This window comes from Fulmarus glacialis, unplaced genomic scaffold (genome assembly GCF_000690835.1).
Source record: "Fulmarus glacialis isolate BGI_N327 unplaced genomic scaffold, ASM69083v1 scaffold13097, whole genome shotgun sequence".
Classification (NCBI taxonomy): domain Eukaryota; kingdom Metazoa; phylum Chordata; class Aves; order Procellariiformes; family Procellariidae; genus Fulmarus; species Fulmarus glacialis.
In genome coordinates this window covers 474-23,445 of record NW_009223867.1, presented here as the reverse complement: position 1 = coordinate 23,445, position 22,972 = coordinate 474, and the positions used below count along the sequence as shown (strand labels likewise).

The following is a 22,972-nucleotide window of genomic DNA, read 5'->3' as shown; positions in this document are numbered from 1 at the left end:
TGTAGGTAACACAGCTGCTGATAATTTTAAAAGTTGTAGTGACCAAAGTTGCCTTAATATATCTTTTCATATCATTAGAAGGAATGCAAGGGCAGACATCAGATACCATATATTTTCAGAATTTCCCCTCTCTACATTTGAATTGGACAACCAAGAATTTCATAATTAAATCATCAGTCAGAACAGGAAGTCAGTAGTAAAATTTAAAGTTAATTTGGCATGCAGTTCACAGCCGATGCATCTGTGTAAACTTCAACTCAAAATAATCTACACGTAATGAAAAAAACATCTTAGCTGACCGAAATCCTCCAAAAATGAAACTTCTGTAAAAAGCTGTAGAAGGAAAAAAAAAAAGGAAAACGGAAACGAAGTTCCAATGACAGTGTTTCCTAAGACTGTGATTCACTTAAAAGCTAACCTGCTTTTCCTGTTTTAAGTGAAAAGTTTGCCATAATGGAAACAGGCAGAGAAATAGGAATAAAATATATAAAAATGTGCAACATTTAGCACTATTTAATCCAATCTATTGATGCAACCCAGAAAAACATTTCAGCTATGATATTAGGGCCTGAGTCCTTCATATGAGTAACTGCAACTTCACTCAAGTTACAGGCTCAAAATTTTTGACGTTATTTGTTAACTGCATGCAGTGTGAGACCTGACAGCTGCAAGATCGTTTGGGATGCAGATACCCTTTCTGAAACTTACCTTTTACATCAACAGCTTTGAAGCACATGAGCGTTTTCTACTAGCATTTAGAAAAGTAGTCAACACTGCAGCTAATAAAAGATAGCCCAGTAATATCCTATTACTTCTCTTTAAAGGAGATTAAAATTATCCAGGGCTAGTACAGAGAAGGTTGATCAGGAAAGCAACTATTCATATTGCAGATACACGTGTTACTGTTGGCAGAGTAAGCCATCATTATTTTGCTAATTCAGGAATTTTTGTGTATTGCTGAACACACAAATTAAGTGCATAAATTAAAATTCTTAAGTTTTATAAACCAAACCTTACCCACATGCAGGCCTCCAGCCTGACTTTTGAGATGATAGCCCATAAAGAGATGGAGCCTTCAGTCGTCTCCTCATCAGGGCAGATAATTTGATCCGGGTAAGGAGGCTCAGGAAAATTAACTGAGTTACATTCATATGCAGCAAGAGTAACTGATGCTATGTGTGGACCCTGAAAAAACACAAGTAATTTCAAATGCATTTTATGTTAGTTATAATAAATGTTAAAATTAAAAACCCACATTTGTCCCTGATGCAAGGAACCTAGGCTAAAACAGTGTTTCTTGCTTTGGCCATTAATAATGTTATATATGTAAAATGTCGGGGTTTTTTTAGACCATCTGAAGTGCAATGTTGAGCTACTAATGCTCTTTCCAGAAAAAACAAAAAACAAAAAAAACCCAAACAAAAAACCACATCCTTCTTGTGATCCACTAAAAATGTTAAGGAGCCTTTCAGCTTTTGCCATGCCATTGTACAGTAGTATGAGGTTGCCAAGGAGAAATAAGAATCCTTACTTCTTAAAAAACAGGAAAATTTTCAAAACTTTAAAATGTCCTCCTTAAGGTATTTATGGCCTACAGCTTTATTAGAACAGGAGTTTTCCCTACTGTTGCTTTTAGAGGATAGAGGCATTTAAATTCTATGTGTCTTTTTTTTTTTTTTTTTTTTAAATGACTGGGACTTTACGATATCTTACAGTGGCACTTCTTAACTTTTGGATCTTTCTCCAAAAATCAGTTCCTTAATTTGTGTCAGTTTCTCTGTGTATACAAGAAAGTGACCTTACTGCTATTTGCTGAAAATGGTTTGAAATATAAAGTTAAATGTTATTTAAATGCTGTATAATTGAAATACTTCTAGTCTCCATCTTACATTAAAAGATTTTTTTGGACAGACCTCCAAATAAAACTAGCATAAAAATCTATTCAAGAATTGAACTGCTACATACTTAAAAAACCTGAAAAAACTGCCATTATTTTAATACAAAAGAAGTGTGAAGCAATTCAAGTAGTCTATGGCCTGAACACTAGATGTTGTAGCTCAAAAATAAATCACTTAGCAAAAGGTCAGGGAAACATTGTCCAGGGAAGAAGGAAGAATTAAAAAAAAAAAGTGCTGAGTTAAACTAAGGTCTTTTCATAAAGTCACAGATTTAAATAAATTTTAAAGTTTTATTTCCGTGCAGAATAAATTACAGAAACCTTAACTTCTGCTATTAATGATTTGACGGGTTTTGACATCATGTTGGGAAACTTATTGTCAACAATTTTCTTCTACGTTTTTTCCTTTTAATGAGTCATGTTTTACTAGACCAATAAGGGAGCCTGATACCCCCCACCCAAATCAAAGCTATTTATTACAGAATAATGAGGGAAAGTGCCATAGACCTCAGCACTGCCATTCCCCTGCACAAGGCTTCCAAAGCTCACTTTGAAATGCAGGAGCCAGAGATATATTCAGAGGACCCTGCAGGCTTCATTTGCACATTAAAGGGTGAAATTCCACAGCAGGTCTCACACAAAAGGTGAGGCTCCATTGCTTTTTCTAGACTTGCTGGGAAGAAGATTTTAGTTGGGTTCACTCACGTCAACATTTCAGGTCCCACTGAAAAGACCAGAGCACTGGACTTACGCAAGTACTTTGATACTGTAATTTTTTAACGGCAGTGAAATAAGAATGTTGCAAAAAATACCAGTTACATTTTTCTGTAGGATAGCTGTGACTACTGTTGTCATATGTAAACAATTCAAAATAAAACCATTCTTCTGGCATGCAATTGGTAAAGGACAAGCTGCCCTGATACCAAGCAAATTCTTTTATTTATTCCTTGTTACTTTACAGGAGACTAATTCAAAGTGCTTTGGCATACTTTGGATTATATGAATACATAGATGCAACCTGCTGATATGATAAACGAGGCATAGTCTCTTGCAAAAAAAAAAAGTTCATTGAAGTAAAACTGAAAAAGAGAGGATCCAGAAATCGATACACGAGTGATTTTGATATGGCAGGGAGAACAAAGAATGGATGAATGAACCAATGACTAATAAGGTATACTATTGACATTTCTGTAGGCCCCAATGGCAATGAACTCCTTTTTGGTACTTGTAGCAAGATCATCCCTGTCCCCTGCAGCTTCATATCTAAACAAATAGCGTATCTGTTTTACTCATTGAGGACAGATGCAAAGAGAGTTGAAACTTTCTTAAAATTGTAAAGCACATTTAAGGCAAACCTGGGAACCTCTTTCTCCACTGTACTCCGAAACTTGGGGAATTTAATCCCATCCCCTGCTTGCCTCTCCCCAATCTGACAGCTACCTTAGGACAAAAAAAGGTCTCAGGCCATCTTCCTTAAATTAATGCTTTTCACCTGCAGAAGTCTGCAATAAAATTCTCTTGAACAGCAAATTTGCATGGAGGAAATCCCCACGTACTTGAGTTGTAAATGACCACTTCCTACGTTCCCTTGAGAGTACAGGTAAGGTCGTTGCCAAGGCAGTGAGATATGGTGTGTGAATCAAGAAGTATGATTTTCAGTTCCACAAAATTTGGAAGACATGCCACACTACAGTATAACTACAGCCAGCTGTGATGGGAGACTGTTAGTTTCAGTTTTATAATGGTAAGAGACAAATTTAATCGCTACTGTAGCGAGGCCCCCAACCCCTTGCAAGGTTTCAGTGATAGCATTACCAGCGTTTCTTCTCAAACTGCACACAAGGTGTGTAAAGACGACCGTACAATCTCAGGAGAGCAAGCAGTGACAAAATGCCTAACAGGAGGCTGCTGCAGGAGCTTCTTGCCACGAACAGCTTCTCTCAACAGAGTTGCCATCCTTGAAATGGCTTAATGGCCTCAAAACATTGCCTCCTGTTAAAAGAGCTCTCCCAGTCTCAACAAATGTCTGCAAAAGGAAAAATTTTACAAGAAGTAGCCAATGGAAAAAAAGGCATTTCACAAAGCAGCTGTAAACGGCCACTGAGCCACCTGAAGACTACGCCAATTGAACATAATTCTTCCACTGTAATGTAAACAATTCTATAATGGAAAAAAGTTGGAGTTATGGAACCCACAGAAGCCACATTTTAACTGGAATAAGAAATAAAGCATAAACAGTTCATTTAGAGTGATGAAGTGTGGAGTATTGGAACTCGGCACAGGCCAAAGGAAAGCAGAACAACCCTGTGTCCTCCTCTGGCAGCGGAGCCCAGCTGCCCTGCTAGTCAAATGGACAACGTCTCACGGCTTGGCAGGCTGCATGCAACATCTCTGACATCTGCTTTTGTTCTAGCTCAGCCCTGAGAGCTTACATAGAGCATTATACTTTCACAAAGCCATGGTTACCAAGCACCTCAAAACAATGGTTGGCTAAACAGGACCATGGTTGCAATGCGGGGGGAGGAAGAGTGGGAGGGCCACTGGATGTTTCATAAGAGAGGTGCCATTTTGCTTTATATTTAGCAGTATTTATAATAAATAAATATTTCTATTTAGCAATAGCTAAATTAAATAGCAATTAACTCTCAATGGAACAGGGAACCAACTTCAAACGAGTTTTAGGTGCCACCTTTGGAAAATCCCAGTTAACTCTGGGATGTTTTCTTTATACTCCTCCCTGTGCCAGAAGGATTAATTCTCATACAATTTTTTAATCCTCTTCACAAATAATACCTCCTCCACCCTCTCCTCCTCCTTCTCCGCGTGGGGCCGCAGTAAATAGTCGGAGCATTTTGCCTCTCTGCAATAGCTCCGTTTATTTCAACACTTTAGGAAAACTCCGAAGATATCCCCTCTTTGACTCTAACTGCAGCTCTACCTTTGAAAAGGGCATTTGCAAAACTATCCTACCAGACAACAAATACTAAAACCAGGCGATTTAGTAGACACGCTGCTTGCCAAACCAGGAAGAGTCGCTGAAATTCAAGGCATGTAAGATCCTGAACACCAACTGTCTTTCCCTCACCCTCTTCCAATGATTTTTTTTTTTTTTTTAAATTGCAGGAGGCACTAACAAGGGCTAACAGAGAAGAAATTGAGAAACATTCTGCTGACTCGGGTGAGAAACATTCGCTTGCCACTACTGACGACCAGAAGGAGCCTGTGGTTAGGCTGGAATGCGATTTGTTAGAAATATCTGTACAATTTACAAATCAAACAAGACAAGATCTGGTCATCAAGATCAACTCAACATAAATCTCTTTTTTAGCAACAGTAATTTAGGGGAGTTTGGAAAACCCTGGCTATATAACCCGAATGTCTCACAGAAGGTAACCTCGAACTCTTGAACTCACAGGCCTTCAGAGAAGTTTTAGTTCAGTGATTGAAGGCACCCAAGTTAGAATAGACATTGCTAATCCTCAGAAATAAGTTATTTTGAATGCTGTATTATGAAATTTCTAGAAAGTATAATATTTTTATCTATAAATTATGCTTGGAAATTCATCCGTGCGAGTGGAAAGACAGAGCAGGCACATGAAAAAAAAAAAATCAGGAAGTTAAAATCCTTAAAAGCATGCTGATATGTATAATACTTAAAACAGAAAAGTCTTTACCGTAAGGAAAAATGACTGAGTATCCAATTAAAAATGAATCATATTTTCACATTATTAATCATTCTGTAGAGCACCTAGACTGTGAACACAATTAAAGCTGCAAACAAATTCCGTAACAAATGTTGGTTTCTCACGTGCCCCTTCACAGAACAGCCACCCTGCTGAAGTGACACAAGCACAAGAACAACTACATCTAATTTTAACCTTTTCTTTTTAGGGAAGGTAAAATTTTAGACTGTCTCTAATTTAGAAACATTTCACAAAGAAAAGTGATATGTCTGCCAGCAAGAAAAATATTACAGTGAACTCATTGCTGAACTTAATGCACTAAAAATCTGTTTTCCTCCATGGATACACTGCTTTTCAAACTGGGTTCAAGACTCAGCCCTTCCACAGGGGGGAAACATGTCATGCTATATTTGATTAAGATAAATTGGAAAAACAAAAGCTTGCTTCTCATGGGAAACATCCTGCAAGTGTTGCCCCAGGCTGCGACTCATCTCATACTTATCTATGAAGTCATTATACCTCTCAAGAAAGTAACACCAAGTTACAGCATCTTTTTTATCTTCAAGAGCAGTGGACAACTACCCACAAAGAAAACTGCTCTGTGATTAAGAGGGAAAAGCTTGATCTGGAGGTGGCATGTAAATATGTCAATCTAGTCTGTCTGTCTGTGTTACAAGATTAAAACGTCTTGTGATTTTATATAATGTCTGGTATGCAGTACTGGCTGTAAAACGGGGCTCAGAATGAAGAAGGATCCCGTACCTAGAGCATCCGCAAGTGACACAAACATCCATCAAGCAGTCAGGGCTAGCTTTGGCAGACTGTCACGGCATTTCATGCAATATATTAATTTTACAATCATGTGTCTGTTAGCAAGTTTCTATTCCCACTTCAGTCAAGCCTTGCCCCACAGCGCAGAGCTGATGGAAATTCCAAACGATGAGCCACAAGCTCTGAATATGACTGAACAAGAACCACCGAGGGAGCAGGCACGTGGTACCACTGCATGCATAACAGCACCATGTTGCTACTTTGAGGAGTAACATGAAAAGCAGACGTTTTGTAAGGCTGTGCCCACGCTACTTTCTATAGGAGCAAACAGACTCATGTCAGGGGAAGGCACAATTGGAAGAATCCAAGTTTATACTCTGGTGCTGACAGAAAACAAAAATAATCTGTCAGCATTCTCTCTTTGCCCTTCCCTAGCCACCCACTTATTATTTCTGAAGCATAAATCACAGCATCTATTCAAATTGACACTAGCTGTGATGATTGGCTTCAACATCTCCAATTAGAGATCGTCTTGCACTGTTATCATTATTTCCAGCCTGTTCAAGGAAGCAGTGACATGAAAAGTATAAAGTTCAGGCTGTGCATAAAAAAGAAAAAAACAACCCACAAAAAAAAAAAAGAGCAGAGACTCCAAGGGAGCAAATGAGGAGAAAGCACAACATGACCTCCCAGCGGAGTTATGAGACACAGAACCAGTGACAAGGAAGTTGAGAGCAGATAACGAAAACAAGGCATCAGCATCTAAAAGGTAAAGTCCATCAACCTTCAAAAAGAAGAAAAGGGTGTACCAATCGTCTTATTAACTCCTCAGCTTGGTGCAAGTTCAAATCACCATAGTGATCACGATAGCTGGCCAAGATGCTCAATATAGCTTAAATATTAATACGACATCAATATTTTGCGGACTTCTGAAAAGTCGAAGAAAGGTAGCTAATCCTGCACAGATGGAGGCACTTCATTAGCTGTTTACTGCCACAGTTCCAGCTTTAGATAAACCATCCAGACCCTGACGTACACGACTTTCAGCAGCACTGGAGGCCATATATGGAACTCGCAGTCATGCCATTTCGGGCTCTGACTCATGAGGTCCGGCAAGTTACAGTGGGGCAATACGGGAGGTTATTGCTTCCAGCTGTTCCACCAGCCCCTACGCCAGAGGTTACCACCCTCGGAGCAGGACAGCGGGACCAGCAGTGTCTGCTTGGTAGTTGCCAGGCTCGCGCCCAGCAGAACTTAAACCACCATCAGTTTCAACTCACGTTAACGCACCAGACCAGGGCCTCGGGGCTCAGTCCGCAATCTCTCAGGCTGAGCTGCAGCGGTGGAAGGGATTGTTCTTCCACAGCATAATCTAAACCAGAGGCGCTGATTTTATTCTCTGCAGGTATCTATTGATATCTGACACATACAACAACAGTGGGTGCACTTACAGGGACTAAGGCTCCAAATGAACATTTTTCTCTTTGAAAATACCATCTCAGATTTTTTAAATGCGTTTACGAAACACCCAGGTTACACAACTAACCTGGCAGCAGTGTCCAGTTTAATTCATTGGACCCTTCCAGTTCATCAGTGCATTAATATCAATGCTGCAGTTTCAAGCAGAACAGAGCCTGCGTGAGCTGTAAGCAGGAGTTCCCGTCAAGAAATGGTTAGCAAAAGTGATTTTTTTTTTTTTAAGTTATATGTTGATTCAAGTATTCCAGGATGTTTCAGTTCATTGTAAAAAGCTTAGGACAGCTGGAGGAAGTAGGTTTAAAGGCATGAAGGAAACAAATGAGAGAGTAAGAGTCACAAACAACCCTCACACAAACAGGATCCATTTCAACTTACTTTAGAATTAATTTCTGTCTTCTACACCCACCATGTATTTTTCTTTCAACTACCTTAACAAGTCAATAGCAGTAATCTGAGCACAGATATTAGACAGAACCATTTTTTATTTCATTTGTTTTAGGCTTGCAAGTTGACATGTGAATTGAAGAACAGTACGGACTGAAAATGAACACCTGACTTAACAAAAATAATTCAGCGCTGGGAAGGGGAGCACTGCTGCGCCCTCCCACCTCGCTGAGGCAGCTCAGCGTTTGTTTCTCACTTTTTCCCTTACACACAGAACCCATAGTCTTCTGGGTTACTCACACTAGTTTTGAACGATCCACATGGGAAGAGCAAAACTTCTCCTGAAGCTGACAATCACTATGAAAATACTCCTGAAAAAAATGAGAGTAAGTTCTGTGGATTTCCAAATTATTCTATCTACTTCATAAAAGTGGAGTAAGCCCTGTTTTGTGAGGTTTTCTTTTTAGAAGCACTTTAGTAATTTTATCATGAGTCTTCTTACAAGCTTAGCTCCTGGAACCAGATAACTGAAAGGAATTAAGTTTGATTTTAAAAAGTTTTCAGTAGTCCGGGCAGGAAAAGGTTTTTTTATTTGTGTGGGTTTTGTTGTTGGTGGTTTTGGGGTTTTTTTAAAAATTATTTACACCAACAACTTTTTTTTTTTTTTTTTAAAAGCTAATGCATTATTGCACAAGGTATCTGGATTTTAAATCTTCAGATTCTAACCTAAACCAGTTCAGATAGGGCCAAAACACGACTCATTTCAGCTGCTAACTACCACACTTTCAGGAGGCCAGAATGTGACCCCTCGCCAAAGCCAAACCCTGGAACCAATTCAGAACAAAAGCGAGATACTGAACCCTCAAGCCCAGATAAACTCCAACTGGTTCTCTAAAGCCAGCACTGTCAATAAGGACACTGTCTTTTCAACTCACTTCCCTTTAAAGGCAGTTTTCTGTTCCTTTTCATGGCCTGAAATTATAGCCGTGCTCTCTTCCACTCTGCTACAGAACACCCCAGTAAGAATTAAGTGACAAACCCACATACTACGGTTCTAAAAAAACTGGAACTCTTGTGCGACCTCCGCACACAAAACATTCCTGTCGTACCTCGCGTTTCCTGTTTGTGCTAGTCCACAACCCGGCCACCAGTGAAAACCTTTTCAGCAGTTGCTCCACTTGGCTCTGTCAGCAAGCAAGCAGAGATCCATATTTAAGAAACAAAAACACAAACAAATGCAAACAGCCGAAGCTTGCTCTGCACTTTTGACCCGTAAGGAATTTGCTTCCATTCATCCCCCACCATTACAGATTAACACGGACCATCCACAGAAGGGACATTTATCGTCCGCTTCTCCTGGAAGACTTTTTGATAGGCATTAATTCTAAGCTGATATTTTTGCCTTAGCTGCATCTTTTGCAATCCATTTGCCAAAGCTGAACTGAAACCAAATCACGAGGCAGAGCGTTGCCTGACGATGGCAATGGCAGCACGGTCCCAACCAAGCGCTCCACCTAGTGTCCCCTGCTCCGCCCGAGCCCCCTGCCCACCGGCAGCTCATTCATTTCGTTTTGCGGCAGCAAACAGACCTCTCTGAGATGTACAAATGCACGGAATTCCTGCCGAGTTACCCTCAGTCATCTTCTTTTGGTAATTGGGTGATTCATGTCATTTATATTTTAATATACCACCAATAGAAGAGAAAACATTTCAGGACTAAGAAAAAAGCTGTGTGCTGCTAAAAGCAGTATTTAGAGTCATTAATCATAATAGTTTTATTTCCTACAGAACACATCATGATTACTATTTTTAAAGTGTTGTTTTTAAAGAATTGTGAAAAACCTTTAATGGACTTTGGGAAAATAAGCCAGCAGACTTGTTTTGAAAGTGTCAGAATAAAAAGGATTCTTGGAAGAGTGGCCTGCTTCCCTATTTCTGCGTTGAAGATCTGCTCTGTGCCAGCCCTTAGCTCAGTGCCAATTTGCAGCACGAGAATCGTTTCCCAAAAAGCCATGTCAAATTTTACATTTACTGCTGGCTACAACTAAGGAAGCAGCATTAAACTAGGAACCAATGCAGCAAACAATGTTCAAACCCTTTATAATATATAGAAGTTTCTTGAATCACAGAAATAGTAATAAAAAGCCTATTATCAAACTAATAAAATTGACCTCTCCCTCCTAGACCAAGATGTTTGCAGCAAGAATGTGCTGGTGACCAACAAAATCCAAATCAGATGTGAACTGATACTAACCAGGGGCAGCAACTTCCCCCCAAACTGAGACTGCTTTAGATTGTAAAATCTACTTTAAACGAACCGTTTCCAAGTACTCTCTTCTCAGCTTACCCCAGAATCTCTCCTGGCATTTGAATTCATGCCGCTCCAAAAAGCGGCTGGTGAGAGATGCTTTGAAGAATCCAGACAAATGACAGTTTTCAACACCGGAAAAATAGCTAACCAGGCCAGGGAAAGCAAACATCCAGTGTCATTCATATTTCTATGATTTCCCCAGCTAATAGGCTGTGCTTATGAACAATTTAATATGAAAATAGTTGTATGCAGTAAACGGAGGGCTATATTTAAAAAAGATGCACCTGTGTCACAGCTGAAGAAGTTCAGGCGCACTGTCTGAACAGGTGCCTACATGCCATCAATTCCTACCCCGTGGCCCTTAATGGCAGAGACAATACTGCAAGCATCAACAAGAGCTCAGCAGCGCATGGGTGGGCCCAGGAGCATTGTTCTCTAAGCATGTAATTGCATTCCCAACAATCTCACTGTACATTCAGATTTTAAATGAGCAATTAATTAAAAGCAATTTTAAAACACTTACTGAGTCTATTCTCTATTGCCAGCAAATCCAGGCACTAAAGCAGAAGAGGATTTACTGTTTTGTAACTTCGTATTTCTTTGAATCAATAGGAGAGTAAGTTTTACCATAATGAAGAAATATAATTAAAGTATATGGAACATGAAAATTAGATATACAGTAAAGTAAAAGTTAATATAGCGAGTTCCCCGCTTAACCTATCGTATTTCTACTTTCAGAGGCAACTGCTGCACAACTGACAAAGCAAAATAGTTTAAAACTCCTCCTTTTGAAAGCTGGAGCTCCTAATTGCATTGTTTCCAGATGGGTTAAATCCAGAATACTATTCTGAAACAATTTACCCCTAAAAGTTGCACCAACAGTCTTAGTTAGTATTCTGTGTTCCCTGTCACACAAGGTGTAGGCTCAAACTGAGGCGATATTAAGCAGTGTATTACTACACTGATAGCATATTACATATACGTATTGCTGATACAGCTGTATTGGCAAGAACATTAACAGTTCGGGTACTTAAAATGGCAACACGCTGTTAGGGGAATAAACTTGTGTTTTTACACTCCCACTGCCATCTAGTGGCTACAAAGCCAGATATATTCTACCAAATTTTGAACCACTCAGTGTTCAGACAAGCGTTCAGTTGCCCAGAAAGTGTAATTGTCCTGAATTTACAGTCCATGCTAATCACTAAATCTTGCACAGGAGAAAAGAGGAAAATGAATCCTTGCTTCTCGTTCTTCCTACACTCACTGCCTTTGTGGAATTCCATCAGTGTAATAGAAACATGCTTATCTGCCTTATATATTTAAAGCAAACAAGTATTTCTCCTGTAGTGTTACACATTAGATGTTGATGGTGTAGTTTTATTACATTTTATTCTATAACAACCTTCTCATTATTCCGTGCAATCTATTTTGTCTGGTTTTTCCCCCCAGCAAAGTTATATGAAACCTTGCCTCTTACATTCCAAATAAATACCTTCGCTACATCTGCAATAAATACCTTCGCTAACAATATTAAACTAAATTTTTTTTTCCTAGGTGATGGACCTCCCTGTAACCTTTGGAAAGCTGTTCACCTCCAATACACCCACCGTAAGTTATACTGATAAGCCAATAGTGAATTTACATTTTGTATATACACTACTTTAATGTCAGGTCAGGTCATGGCCTAAAGATATCCACTAGGTTCGCATACGCCACAGGAAAACTTAAGTGATATGTTATGAAATTTAATTTGTTTTTGATTAAAGTAATTTAGAACTATTTAAACACCTGGATTTTTAAATACAGAGTAGAAGACAGGTCAATTCATTCCACTTTCTTTTAGAAATGAAATGGTGCTGTCTTATGAGGACTTCGTTATGTGACAAAATCATCTTGGAGTGGCCTAGAGTATAAAATGACAGCACTCTTGCTACCCTGCGTCAGATCAATGCACAGCAAAGAAACACTACCCACTTTCAAATACAGTTTAGAAATGGTGCATAACATTTCTTATTTACTCGATTTCTGACACAACACGTGAAAATTCAGATTAGGAACTGTATGATAAGCTCTCCAAACTGCTTCAAAGAGAATGTCTAAATACGTGAAATCTTTGGTTAGAAGAAATCTTAAGTTGACTCTCATTGGTTGATAGCCTAAGAAAATATATAAAAAGTAGAACAAGTTTAAAATCTATCATTTAAACTGTTTCCTACTTGCTGATTTAAATCATGATCAACTGATTTCTGCAGCAAACCTGGAATTGCTTTCCTTTCCCTTCCTCTTTTTTTTGCTGAATAGCTGCTCACCCCATCTTGCTGCATTTTCACTCTCACCGTAGGCTGGCAGAGAACCCAAAGTGAGCTGATTTTGTGAGCTTGACTCCACCTCATGCATCACTCGATGCTGGTTTGCCTCTCCGCCTCAGTTCAGGACAGATGATTTCGATCGATTCTCCCTCTGTCCAGCCCATGCGTCTTACTGTTCCTAAGCTATTAACAGCATCGTCTCTCCAAGTCAGAAAGATCTGTACATTGTCAATTCACTGCTGTCTAAGCACTATCCAGTGTTACATAAAAATGTTTAGACACTGTGTTCATCAGCTTTACTCAATTTCCATTTCCAATCATTTAGACTGACAGCAATATTTTTGTCTAGAAGGCTGTGCATGCATAAACATATTTCTGTTTAGCAATACTTTCCTTTCTCCTGTACTTTCTGCCTCCACATTCTTTAGGAGAGAAGCTACACTAGAGTAAGTCTTAACAGTACTGCAAATGCAGCCCATACAGATGCCATTCGATCTAAGAGGCATTGCCCTGCTGTGTGGAAAAGCATGAGTTTCTTGTTTCTTGTAGTGTTTTCTGTGTTATTGTTAATGATTAAAGCAGTTCTGAAAGTAAACATCTGTAATTGTTCCAAATACAAGATGACATTTGTTGCATAAACTGGTTTTAATTATTTTGTGGCCATGAATCCTTTTCTTAAATCCAGGACAGTGGTTTCATAAACAAGGAACTAATCCAATGGCCAAAAGCAAAACACACCCAAACATTTCCCTAACTTTCCTAGCTAAGTTGAGATAAACAACATCATAGAAATTTTCAGAACATTATTTTATCTTTGTGGACAAACATTTTTCGTGCTATTATTTTCAAAGCAAAATTAATACAGGCTGAACTTTAAAATAGCTGCCTATTTCAGCAGTTTCAGCTAGAAAAATGATCATTTTAAGCTACTAAAAAAGAGTATGCTGAAAAATTTTAAATTGAAACATTTGAGCTGTCACACACTAGAAAATGTTTCCTTTAAATTAGGAAATTAGAGGATAGAGCTTGCAGATTTTGACTTGTTTCAAAGGGAGGATTAACAGCAGGCTAATATCTACAGTTCAACAAACATATAGCATACAAACTACAATACAAGGTTATACAGTATAGAACATCAATAGCATTCACTAGAGCCCAGAAGCATTACACTGAGTATTTCTCTTCCTTCAGAAGTACCTAACGTTTAGGATTTAGGGAATATTCTTTATTCACATATTTAAAAATATGCAACAATTTAAATACTCGATTCAGAAAGAACACTGTATGGAAATATCCTTACCAAATAGAGCAGAAAGGTGTGGAGACCTGTTCCAAGTCCAACAGAGGACAGAATGCCTAATCCTACCCAGTAGGCACACCAGAAGAACTTTTTCTCCATATACCGCACATACTGAAAAAGAAAAGTCACAAAAGAGAAGAAAACCAAGAATGGTGATATCTCCTATGGGAGAAAGTTAAAGCTACAAACTAATGCAGATAGTTATCTGGATTACAATAACTGAAACAGAATCCTAGATACTTCTATTTGCAGTTTATTACAATTACAGCACAGACATGTACAGAAAATAGCGCACTTTCAAAAGAAAAGCCCACGTGCCTTAGCATCAGCAAGTTTCCAAGGAGACAGATGAAAAATTCAGGTTCAATAATAGGGGGCTGAAATCCAGAACAGGCATACTAGGTGTGAGCAGTGAGCAGCAAGCCCCAGACAGTGTCTACTTGAGCCCAAGCAGCGAGCAGACAGCTCAGGGAATTGCCTGAACAGATTAAATAAAGGAATAGAATTAGCTGCACTCTCAGTTAGTCTGTTGAATGCTTTATCTTGGACCAGTGAGTAACCAGGTTTGTTACTTTTAAGAAAAGATTAAAATGTTGGTTGTGTGTTGCACATATAAGTGAGGGGATATGAGAAAGTCACAGCAAATTCTGGACATAAAAAGTCCAGTTGGGTACACTGGGGAAACGGGAAGCAGTATCTCCCTCTCACTGCCATGACAGCAACACTAAGAAGATGAGCCAGGCCATCAACTTGTCTGTACCACAGCCCCAAGAAGAGGTGCCATTTTATACCATCCATGGACCAACAGAACCAAGATGAAGTTTACCAGTCTTAACCAGGCTTCAACCTGCCAGGGTGGAAAAAAGTCTTGAAAACGGCAAGTGAAAAACACAAGTATACTTCACTATTCTGAGTATGCTTTCAGGAGAAAGTGGCTCATATTCAGGTATACATTGGCGGTACACAGAGATAGATAGAGGCACTAGCAGGACCTGGGCTTTAGGGAAGGAGCTCTGGAGGAAGGGGGATGGACAGATACCTGCTGGCACACGTGACTGAGACCCCGCAGAACGGAGAGCTCCAAGCACCGGCTGGACGCTGCAGGTCACGCTCCCCTCGCCAGTCCCAGAGGCGCAGGTTTGCTCCCAGCAGGCTCAAGGAAACCTTGAGCAGCTCTGCAGAGCACTGGTGCAGAGGAGTCCCAGCAGCCAGCTCAGGGGCCATGCGCCTCAACACCAGTTTGCCAGAGCCATCTAGTGGCAAATGCCGAGTGCGTCACGCTCTGGCCTTCATGGTGACAAGGCCACCAACCAGGGCAGCTTTTAACGAAGCAGGTATTTGTCCATCAGGAACGGGACACCAATTTATCATCTACCAACCTGCTCTGCATGCAAGTGCTTAGGTCTCAAGCATGGGATTGAGTGAGGGAGAATGCGATAAGCTGAAGCAACTCATTTCACTGCATTTCAAGACCCGTCCTGGGAAGCCAGGACTCCTGTTCCAGACCTGCATGTCCCTCAGGCAGCCAGTGACACACCATAGCAGTATGGATGTCAGCAAGTTCTCTGAAACTGGGAACCCGCTGATTTCAGAGTCAAAGTGGTAAGATGGTTCAGTTGCACAAGGAAATGCTCTGCAGGGTTTAAAAGGGCTGTCTGCCCTCAGGGAAAATCTGAAACTCAAGGAGAAATGGGGAAGGGAGAAGTGTAGACAACACCATCACCTTATGCTTAAGCAATGGCTTACACTTCAAGTGATGCAAAAGCATCAGTCTTCATGTACTCCAAAGCACAAAGAAGGTTTTAAAGCAACCATTTTAAAACAATGGGGGTATAAGGAGCATTGCAGAACCAGATTTGAACCATGAAACCATCTCATGTCTAGATATATGCCTATCCTAGCATGGGACAGGGGTCAGGAGACCCTCCCATAGCAGAAGAAGAAACATTCCTCAGGAACCACGAAGTTCTATCATGACTCAGTTCAACATTTTATCTCAAGAGCTCACACCACTATTAAAAGCTTGTTAACAGCAGATGTGAAGGAGTGCTGCACCATCGGAGGTGTGCTTATTCAGGAACGGATGAGAAGTGAAACACCTACAGATGCAACAGAATAGATCAAATGATACAGCTGATCATTCCGCACCTCTAAAACTCAGCTCATCCACACACAACAGAGAGGAGTCATGACATGAAAAACAAAAATCCTTAGTGAGTAGGAGTTCAAAAGACACATTACAATTTCATGAAGACCCCATTCAATTCCCAGTACATCTACTTTAGCACAGGGACAGGAACTTATTAGTCACTACGGAAAGTAACTCGAAAACCTCATACCTGTTGATGTGTTCCTTCAATGTAATACGTAGCTGTAAGCACTGCAAGCGTCAGTAAAAAAGACACCAAGATACTTCGCCGATGCCACAATCTTAAAAGACAAATGGCAATTAGGGTTTTTGATAATTTAGTATGCATTTCAAAGTAACTTAGTTATCCCTGTAGACTGGGTCTGTGTGGATATAGTCAGCTGAAAAGTTTGCTATTATAAAAGCATAAACCTCCCAAGAAAATATCTGGGGAGTCTTTATTCTTTACGGAAAAAATCTCTACTTCACTGTCAAGTGACATCAAAATTCAGCCATGCATGCTTTTTTTTAAAATAAAGAAAACCAAAGTAACTGACTGAAAACAAACACAATCTGAAAACAAATATTCAGCTTCTGCAGCCAAGACAGGCTCAAACACAGGGCCATCAACAACATCCACGGTTAAGCAAAGTGCAAAGCAGGCACTGCACTGGCCCTGGGCAAGGAATGAGCTGTGGGTGGAATACAGAAGTGCTAATTTCAAACTGTGTGCTGGTGGGTAGAACCACAGTGACAGTAAGAGGAACAAATCTTTACACTATTTTGGTTCCCCTGACCTATTGAAATTAGTATCTCTCGTAACAGCTCAAAGTTTAATAAATACATTTTAGCTAATTATGAAGCTTTAAGAAGCTACTACAGTAAGGGGAGAAATGTGTTTTCCAATATAATTTGATACCCAATTACTTTTGAGCCTGTTTAGTTTTACATACACATTCTGTTTGATGTGTACGTGGCCATACACAGTAGATTAGCAAATACATTTATTATTTTCTCGGAAACACTATTATACTGTCACCTAATGATATAAAAAAGCAAGTGCTAGCATCACTTAAAAATCTCAGACATGAAATAGCAAACTATGAATGTAACATCTACTTAGACAGAAAAAGATAGAAATATGAGATGTGTAATACAGGAAAACAGTCTCAAACGTTTCATATTAAGCAAACTGAAAAAAGTCACTCTAACCTTCCTTTAATTTTAAAATAATTTGTGCTGCTTACATTAGTATGAGAAGTGGATTTTCCACTGATTGTCATAATTTAAATCACAATTTACTCAAGTGGAACACAGGATACCATTAAGAGTCAATCTGAGGTCTCAACTTGATAGCTTATAATAGTATTATTTTCTGTAGAGATACTCTCATGCTAGTGCTAGACAACATAGATATGCTGCACAACAGAGGATGCAAGTGCTATCTGTGACAGAATTTGATGTCTAGGAAGCCAGGTAATAGTCATCTTAAAATAAGACCTCAAATGTTACTTTTGCTGGGTTTAAATAAATGCTTGGAGGTTGTCAGAAATGGCTAATGTAAGACCCGATAAAACAGTTCTCAAAGAAACAATTCCCAATGCTAGTTGAAAGAATGCACATAGTAAAATAAGTAGGTTTCGGGGTTAGATTTTGGGGGGACGGAGGGTGGGGTATAAAAGGGGATTAAGACTACACTACGTAAACCTGGTATTTTTCATACAGATAATTTCAGAAGATACAAACGGAAAACAGAAGTTTCTCTCAATGGATCTTATGTGTCAGCACCTCGAACCTAGCCCAGAAGGGTCAATGAACATAGCCCATTATCACCAATCTCAGCTCCCTCTGCAAAGGAGCAGTCCAACAGCTAGGATCACCCAAGGTGATATTAGAGCCTATCTTCTGACTGGGAAAACGATGTAAACTCAATCCCAAACACAAGAGATTCCAGTTACCAACAGAAGCACTAGGATAGCTGCTACTTTTGGCTTTTTCAGTTGCCAATTTTACCCACGTTTGCCTTTTGGCACTCCAAACCCTCTCAAGCCTAGTGCGTTAAGAAATATCTATGCATTTCAGCATTAGTAGGGGATGTTAGGACAGCTACTCACAAATTTTTTAACTGGAATAAAAGCCCATTTTATCCAGTGTGTAAATAATGCTCAGGGAAAGTGCTTTAATAAATCATTTCCTGCTGTGAAAGGGACCATGTAGCTTACAAGCAAAGTCCTCTTTGCAGCGTCATAAACATCACTGCAAGTTCCACGTAATCCTGAACCCTGCCCTAGCTGAGCTATTTGAAGATCATTCAGCGATACTAACACATACATTAATAGATCGGTACTTAACACTGCAGTCGTAAGTACAGTATCTCTTCCTTAAGGATCCCAAAACACTCCTTCAAATTGGAATATTCAACTCTTCAGAAAGGAAGTTTGCAATTTTCTTCCATTGACAACTTATTGTATTTACACTTATGTAATTTAGGGAGAAGGTCTGAGTACACAGTTAGAAGTGTGGTATGTTCCAGTAGCCACCTTTAAGGTACAAAAATAAATACGTTTTCCAAAAGAAGAATTTTAAAGCGAATCATCAGGGAAAGCGAGATGTCAGAATGACCTACTGAATCAAAGCATAGGTTTCCCCAGAATGCTTAGTAGAAGTTAAAGAAATGATCTTTACTTTATGGTCCATTCCTTCAAGTTTATTAGAGTTTCCAGGAAAAAATACTGCAAGGTAACAAGCGGTTGTCTCCACAGTACAATATTCAACCTCTCTTCTCGGTCCCTTCGCTTCCGTTCACTCAACGAAGAGGAATCTGCAAATGAAAAGCAACAGAGATGTAAAAGCACAGGCTGACAGTTCAGATTCCATCCCACCCAAAAATATACTGACTTTTTTTTTGGCTTTGTTAGGAAGTTAATGTGGGCTCCCAGCCATCTTTTCCACTCAGCACAAAGCATTTGCTCTAAGGGCATCAGAGATCAGGTGACCACCAGCAAAGGTGGCTTTTTTCCTCCATGTAGCTGACAACCATTCAAGAATCTAATTGGCCCAGGGTGCAAGAAGTCTGGCGTATCTGTTAGCGTTTATGCAAGGTACCGCACTACTAGTTACAAACCAGCTAATACATTAGGTCAAATGCGACTCAATCATCCACTACAGAGACCACATTTCATTTTGAACTTTTGAATTTGATTCTCTTCCAAAGTTATTCTCAGACTTCTCCAATCGAACTAGATTGAATTACATGTGCTCTTTATACACTTCAGTCACCGTGTAACTGGATAATAGCATCTACCCTCCCAGTCAGGATCCTCAGGCCTTGCCACGCTGTTCAGCTTCTCCAAAATAAGCCCAGCAGACAGGAAGTGCTCCCATGAAAAGGACCTGCTTTTATACTGCAGTCCTTTGCCGGACTGACACTATACGTTGGGTTGCTTTTAACTGCAGTGATTTGGTTATAATGCAGAGCTCAACACTACTGTAACACCAGTCACTGTACACTACAAGTATAGAAGAAAGGTTCTTCTAATAAACATGTTATTTTGGGCTTAAAATACAGTTCAGGTTAATAAAAACCCTAGCTATTTTTTGGATGAGAATGGCTTGTTCAAAGGTTGTCAAGCTAACGAGCGGTAATAATTTTTAAACTTTTAAAGAAAATGAAGTCTGAAATAAGAGAAAAAAATAATATCACAAAACAATGGAAAAAATAAACAGACACCAAACTTGTTTAAACATCACTACCAAAGTCAAAACACATGTATTCAGTTTTGTATACATTTAAAGCACTGCAATATATTCATAAATTTCAGATTTGTAAAAAGCTGTTGCATTTAAATTATTAATCTAATCTGAATCCCCAACATATTGTAACTCAAGATGTATTATTCCAGTCTTATTCCAGTAATTGAATTCCAGTCTTATTCCAGTAATTGAAACATGCTGCCTTATCAGATGCTAATATTTACATAGAAATTGCATACCTCATTAGTCACATAGCCCATTTAATTTTGTATTCTTTAGCTGTAAGCATCAGTTGCTTTAGATGAACTAACAGAAATCCTACAACAGCAAATACTGGATAACATCCACATTCCCTCAGAGTTACAGAATGATTTAAGCTTTTAAGTAAAAGACTTTGATTTGTTCCATACATACACCCATACAGTTCCTTGTTAAATCTTGCTGCATTCATTGCGTCAAGAATTTCTATTCTCTATTTTTTCACTTAATATGTCTAATAGAAATGCTTCAACCTTGTTTTTTATGACTTTGTTTCTAGTAAAGGTCATAAAAGACAATGGTGTAAGACTGCATACAACTTGAGAAATCACTTGGTTACAAAACTTAATTAAATATGGAACTGGCACATTCAAAGCTGACAGGAAAAAAACGAAAATGATTATAATTTCTACGCTATACTACACAGCACAGATAATTCAGTGACACAAGGCTCTTCATAGACCTTCTCAGGTTATTTTTCATGAGTCCTAAACATTAACCCAAGCCTGCTTCAGACATACCAGTAGAAAAAACAGAGGCAAAGCAGGAGATAAAGTAGTTAACTGTTCTGTTAGTAATTTATCATTGAAACTGATAAATTGTAGTGAAGCTAAATGTCAACAGAAAAGCTAGAAATTGGGAGACTAATAACTGGATTTTTGCCAGCGTAAACCAGATTTTTATTACCAAGTACTAACTTTTCAGTGCCAAAGGGTGGGGCTCTATAGCCTGACTGCTACAGCCACGTATTTGCCAACATAGTTTAGTTTTTTAGCTCAGTCCTGTTGCAGCCCCTGTTGGTACCCAGGTCAGCTTTACAGGGCTCACATGCATATGAACTACAGAATAAGAACTTTGGAGGGAGAAAAGAGTATAAGAGAAAACTGAATGGAAATACACAGCATAAAACTATTCTGTGGCTTTACAATACATAAATCCTCTAGACTTCAGATTTAGAGATGACTGAAGTTTCCAAGATTGATTCAGGCATTGAGGCCCTTTGCATTATCTGGGCAGAAAGTGCACCAACAAAAATTCCTTTTGAGTATTGTGTGAGTATTGGCCATTTTACACACCAAGCTGACCAGCTGAGAACATTAAGTCATTTTCCACCTACCTGTAAAGTTTCCATTGTGCTGTTCTTTGATCATTCCTATGCGTCTCTGGTCACAATCTGTTCCATTCTCTGCCATTTCATAGATCAGTCACGTATGGGGATCTAATAGCAGAATAAAAACAAAAAGCATAATGTCTCCATTTCTGGTTATGAAGACTCCATTTACTCTGTAGTCAAAGGATACAGGCAAACATCCAGCAGTTCTCCAGATCCAAATCACAGTTATCCTGCATTACACCATTAAAAAGGAGAAAGTGATTCAATTCCCACAATGACAAAGATTAAAACATTTTCACCTACCTAAATCTAAATTTTTCACTTAAATGACAAAACTGTCTCACTCCTAACAACTGAACAAAAGCTTGTTAAACAATCCCTTCTACTATTCAGCCCACTGTTTGGGCTCCAGAAGCAGCAGACCTTCATATAACCCTCAATTTAATCCTGAGAGAGAGGTGCTTAATATTTGATTCTCATATTAGAAAACATCTATTCTGGCACTAAGCTTCCAGGTAGTTAGTATGCAAGTAGACCTCAAAAATCTCACAGCCTAAAAAAATAGCCCTCAATGTGGTAACTAAGATACAGAACTACATCTTATGTTTTGCACAGTTTAATATCTGTAGCCAGAAAATGTAAACTCTTCAATGGAAAAGAGCTCTCCAATGGAAAGCTTTTTTGAAAAGTGTACATTCTGCCTGCTAGTTTAGTCTCTCTCTAGTGAGATCAGCCTTAAAAAGTGCAAAAGAACAGCTGTGGTTTTCCTTATCCAGGAGAGTAAATAGTGCAATAATTGGAAGCCAGCATAAATCAGAATGTTGCAAGAGCTTTTTCTTTTTTTTTTTTTCCTTAAAAAAAAAAAAAACAAACCAGAAACCAAACTGAAAAGCTGACAATTCTTATGCAATCAAACACAAAGAAAGTAGCCAGTCGGACTCCTTGCTTTAAAAATCCTCTCTTGAATCTTAAAACAGTTTCTGGAATTTTATTTTGGAAAAAGAGTCTCACAAAGCTAAAGCACCTTATTTGCATTACATTTCTCCCTGTAAGCGAACGTGATTTACAGTTTTTGATATGCTGCTTTTGTTGGACAGAAAAGTAGTCCAATATTAAAATGACAAGTTGTATAAAACTGTCTAGTAGAGGAAATTAAAGTTTTACAGAAAAAATACTTCCCCTTTGACTTATGTTAGGCTTAAGAGCCAAGGAGCAACTCAGGTTTGGTAAACAGAAATGAGATCACCCCTTTGATTCAGACTGCAATAATTTTGTCCATTTTTTTAATAAAATGTTAAAAGATTTCAGATACTGTATTTGCTTAATTTCCAGGGTTTCACAAGTCAGTCTTAGACAGATGTTCTTCTAAACATGTACGAGCCTTGTGCATTACTTGTAATACAGATAAAACTGCTAGCTAGAATGCGATTATTAAACGGGTTTTACTTAAAACCCAATAGTCAAAAGTATCAAGGTCTCGGAAAGGAGCCCTTCCTCCAACACCTCCTTCCTGAAACGAAATGCGCAGAAATAGAAATCTGTCTAGTTAAACAAGCTAGTAGAAACTAATCTCTTGCATGTT

At 39.0% G+C, this 22,972-nt stretch overlaps 1 protein-coding gene across 1 annotated transcript in view; it reads right to left on the bottom strand.

Moving 5' to 3' along the window:
* The window catches only part of VMP1 (vacuole membrane protein 1), a 60,163-nt gene extending 38,669 nt beyond the window's left edge, over positions 1–21,494 (bottom strand). Inside the window, exons 1-5 of the mRNA XM_009581960.1 lie at positions 21,394–21,494; positions 18,951–19,086; positions 16,477–16,567; positions 14,138–14,248; positions 1,018–1,185 (exon numbers count right to left, since the gene is read on the bottom strand). Of these exons, the coding sequence (XP_009580255.1) occupies positions 1,018–1,185; positions 14,138–14,248; positions 16,477–16,567; positions 18,951–19,086; positions 21,394–21,469 (582 nt within the window). The 5' untranslated portion in view covers positions 21,470–21,494. The remainder of the gene's footprint in view (positions 1–1,017; positions 1,186–14,137; positions 14,249–16,476; positions 16,568–18,950; positions 19,087–21,393) is intronic.
* Between the last annotated feature and the right edge of the window lie 1,478 nt (positions 21,495–22,972).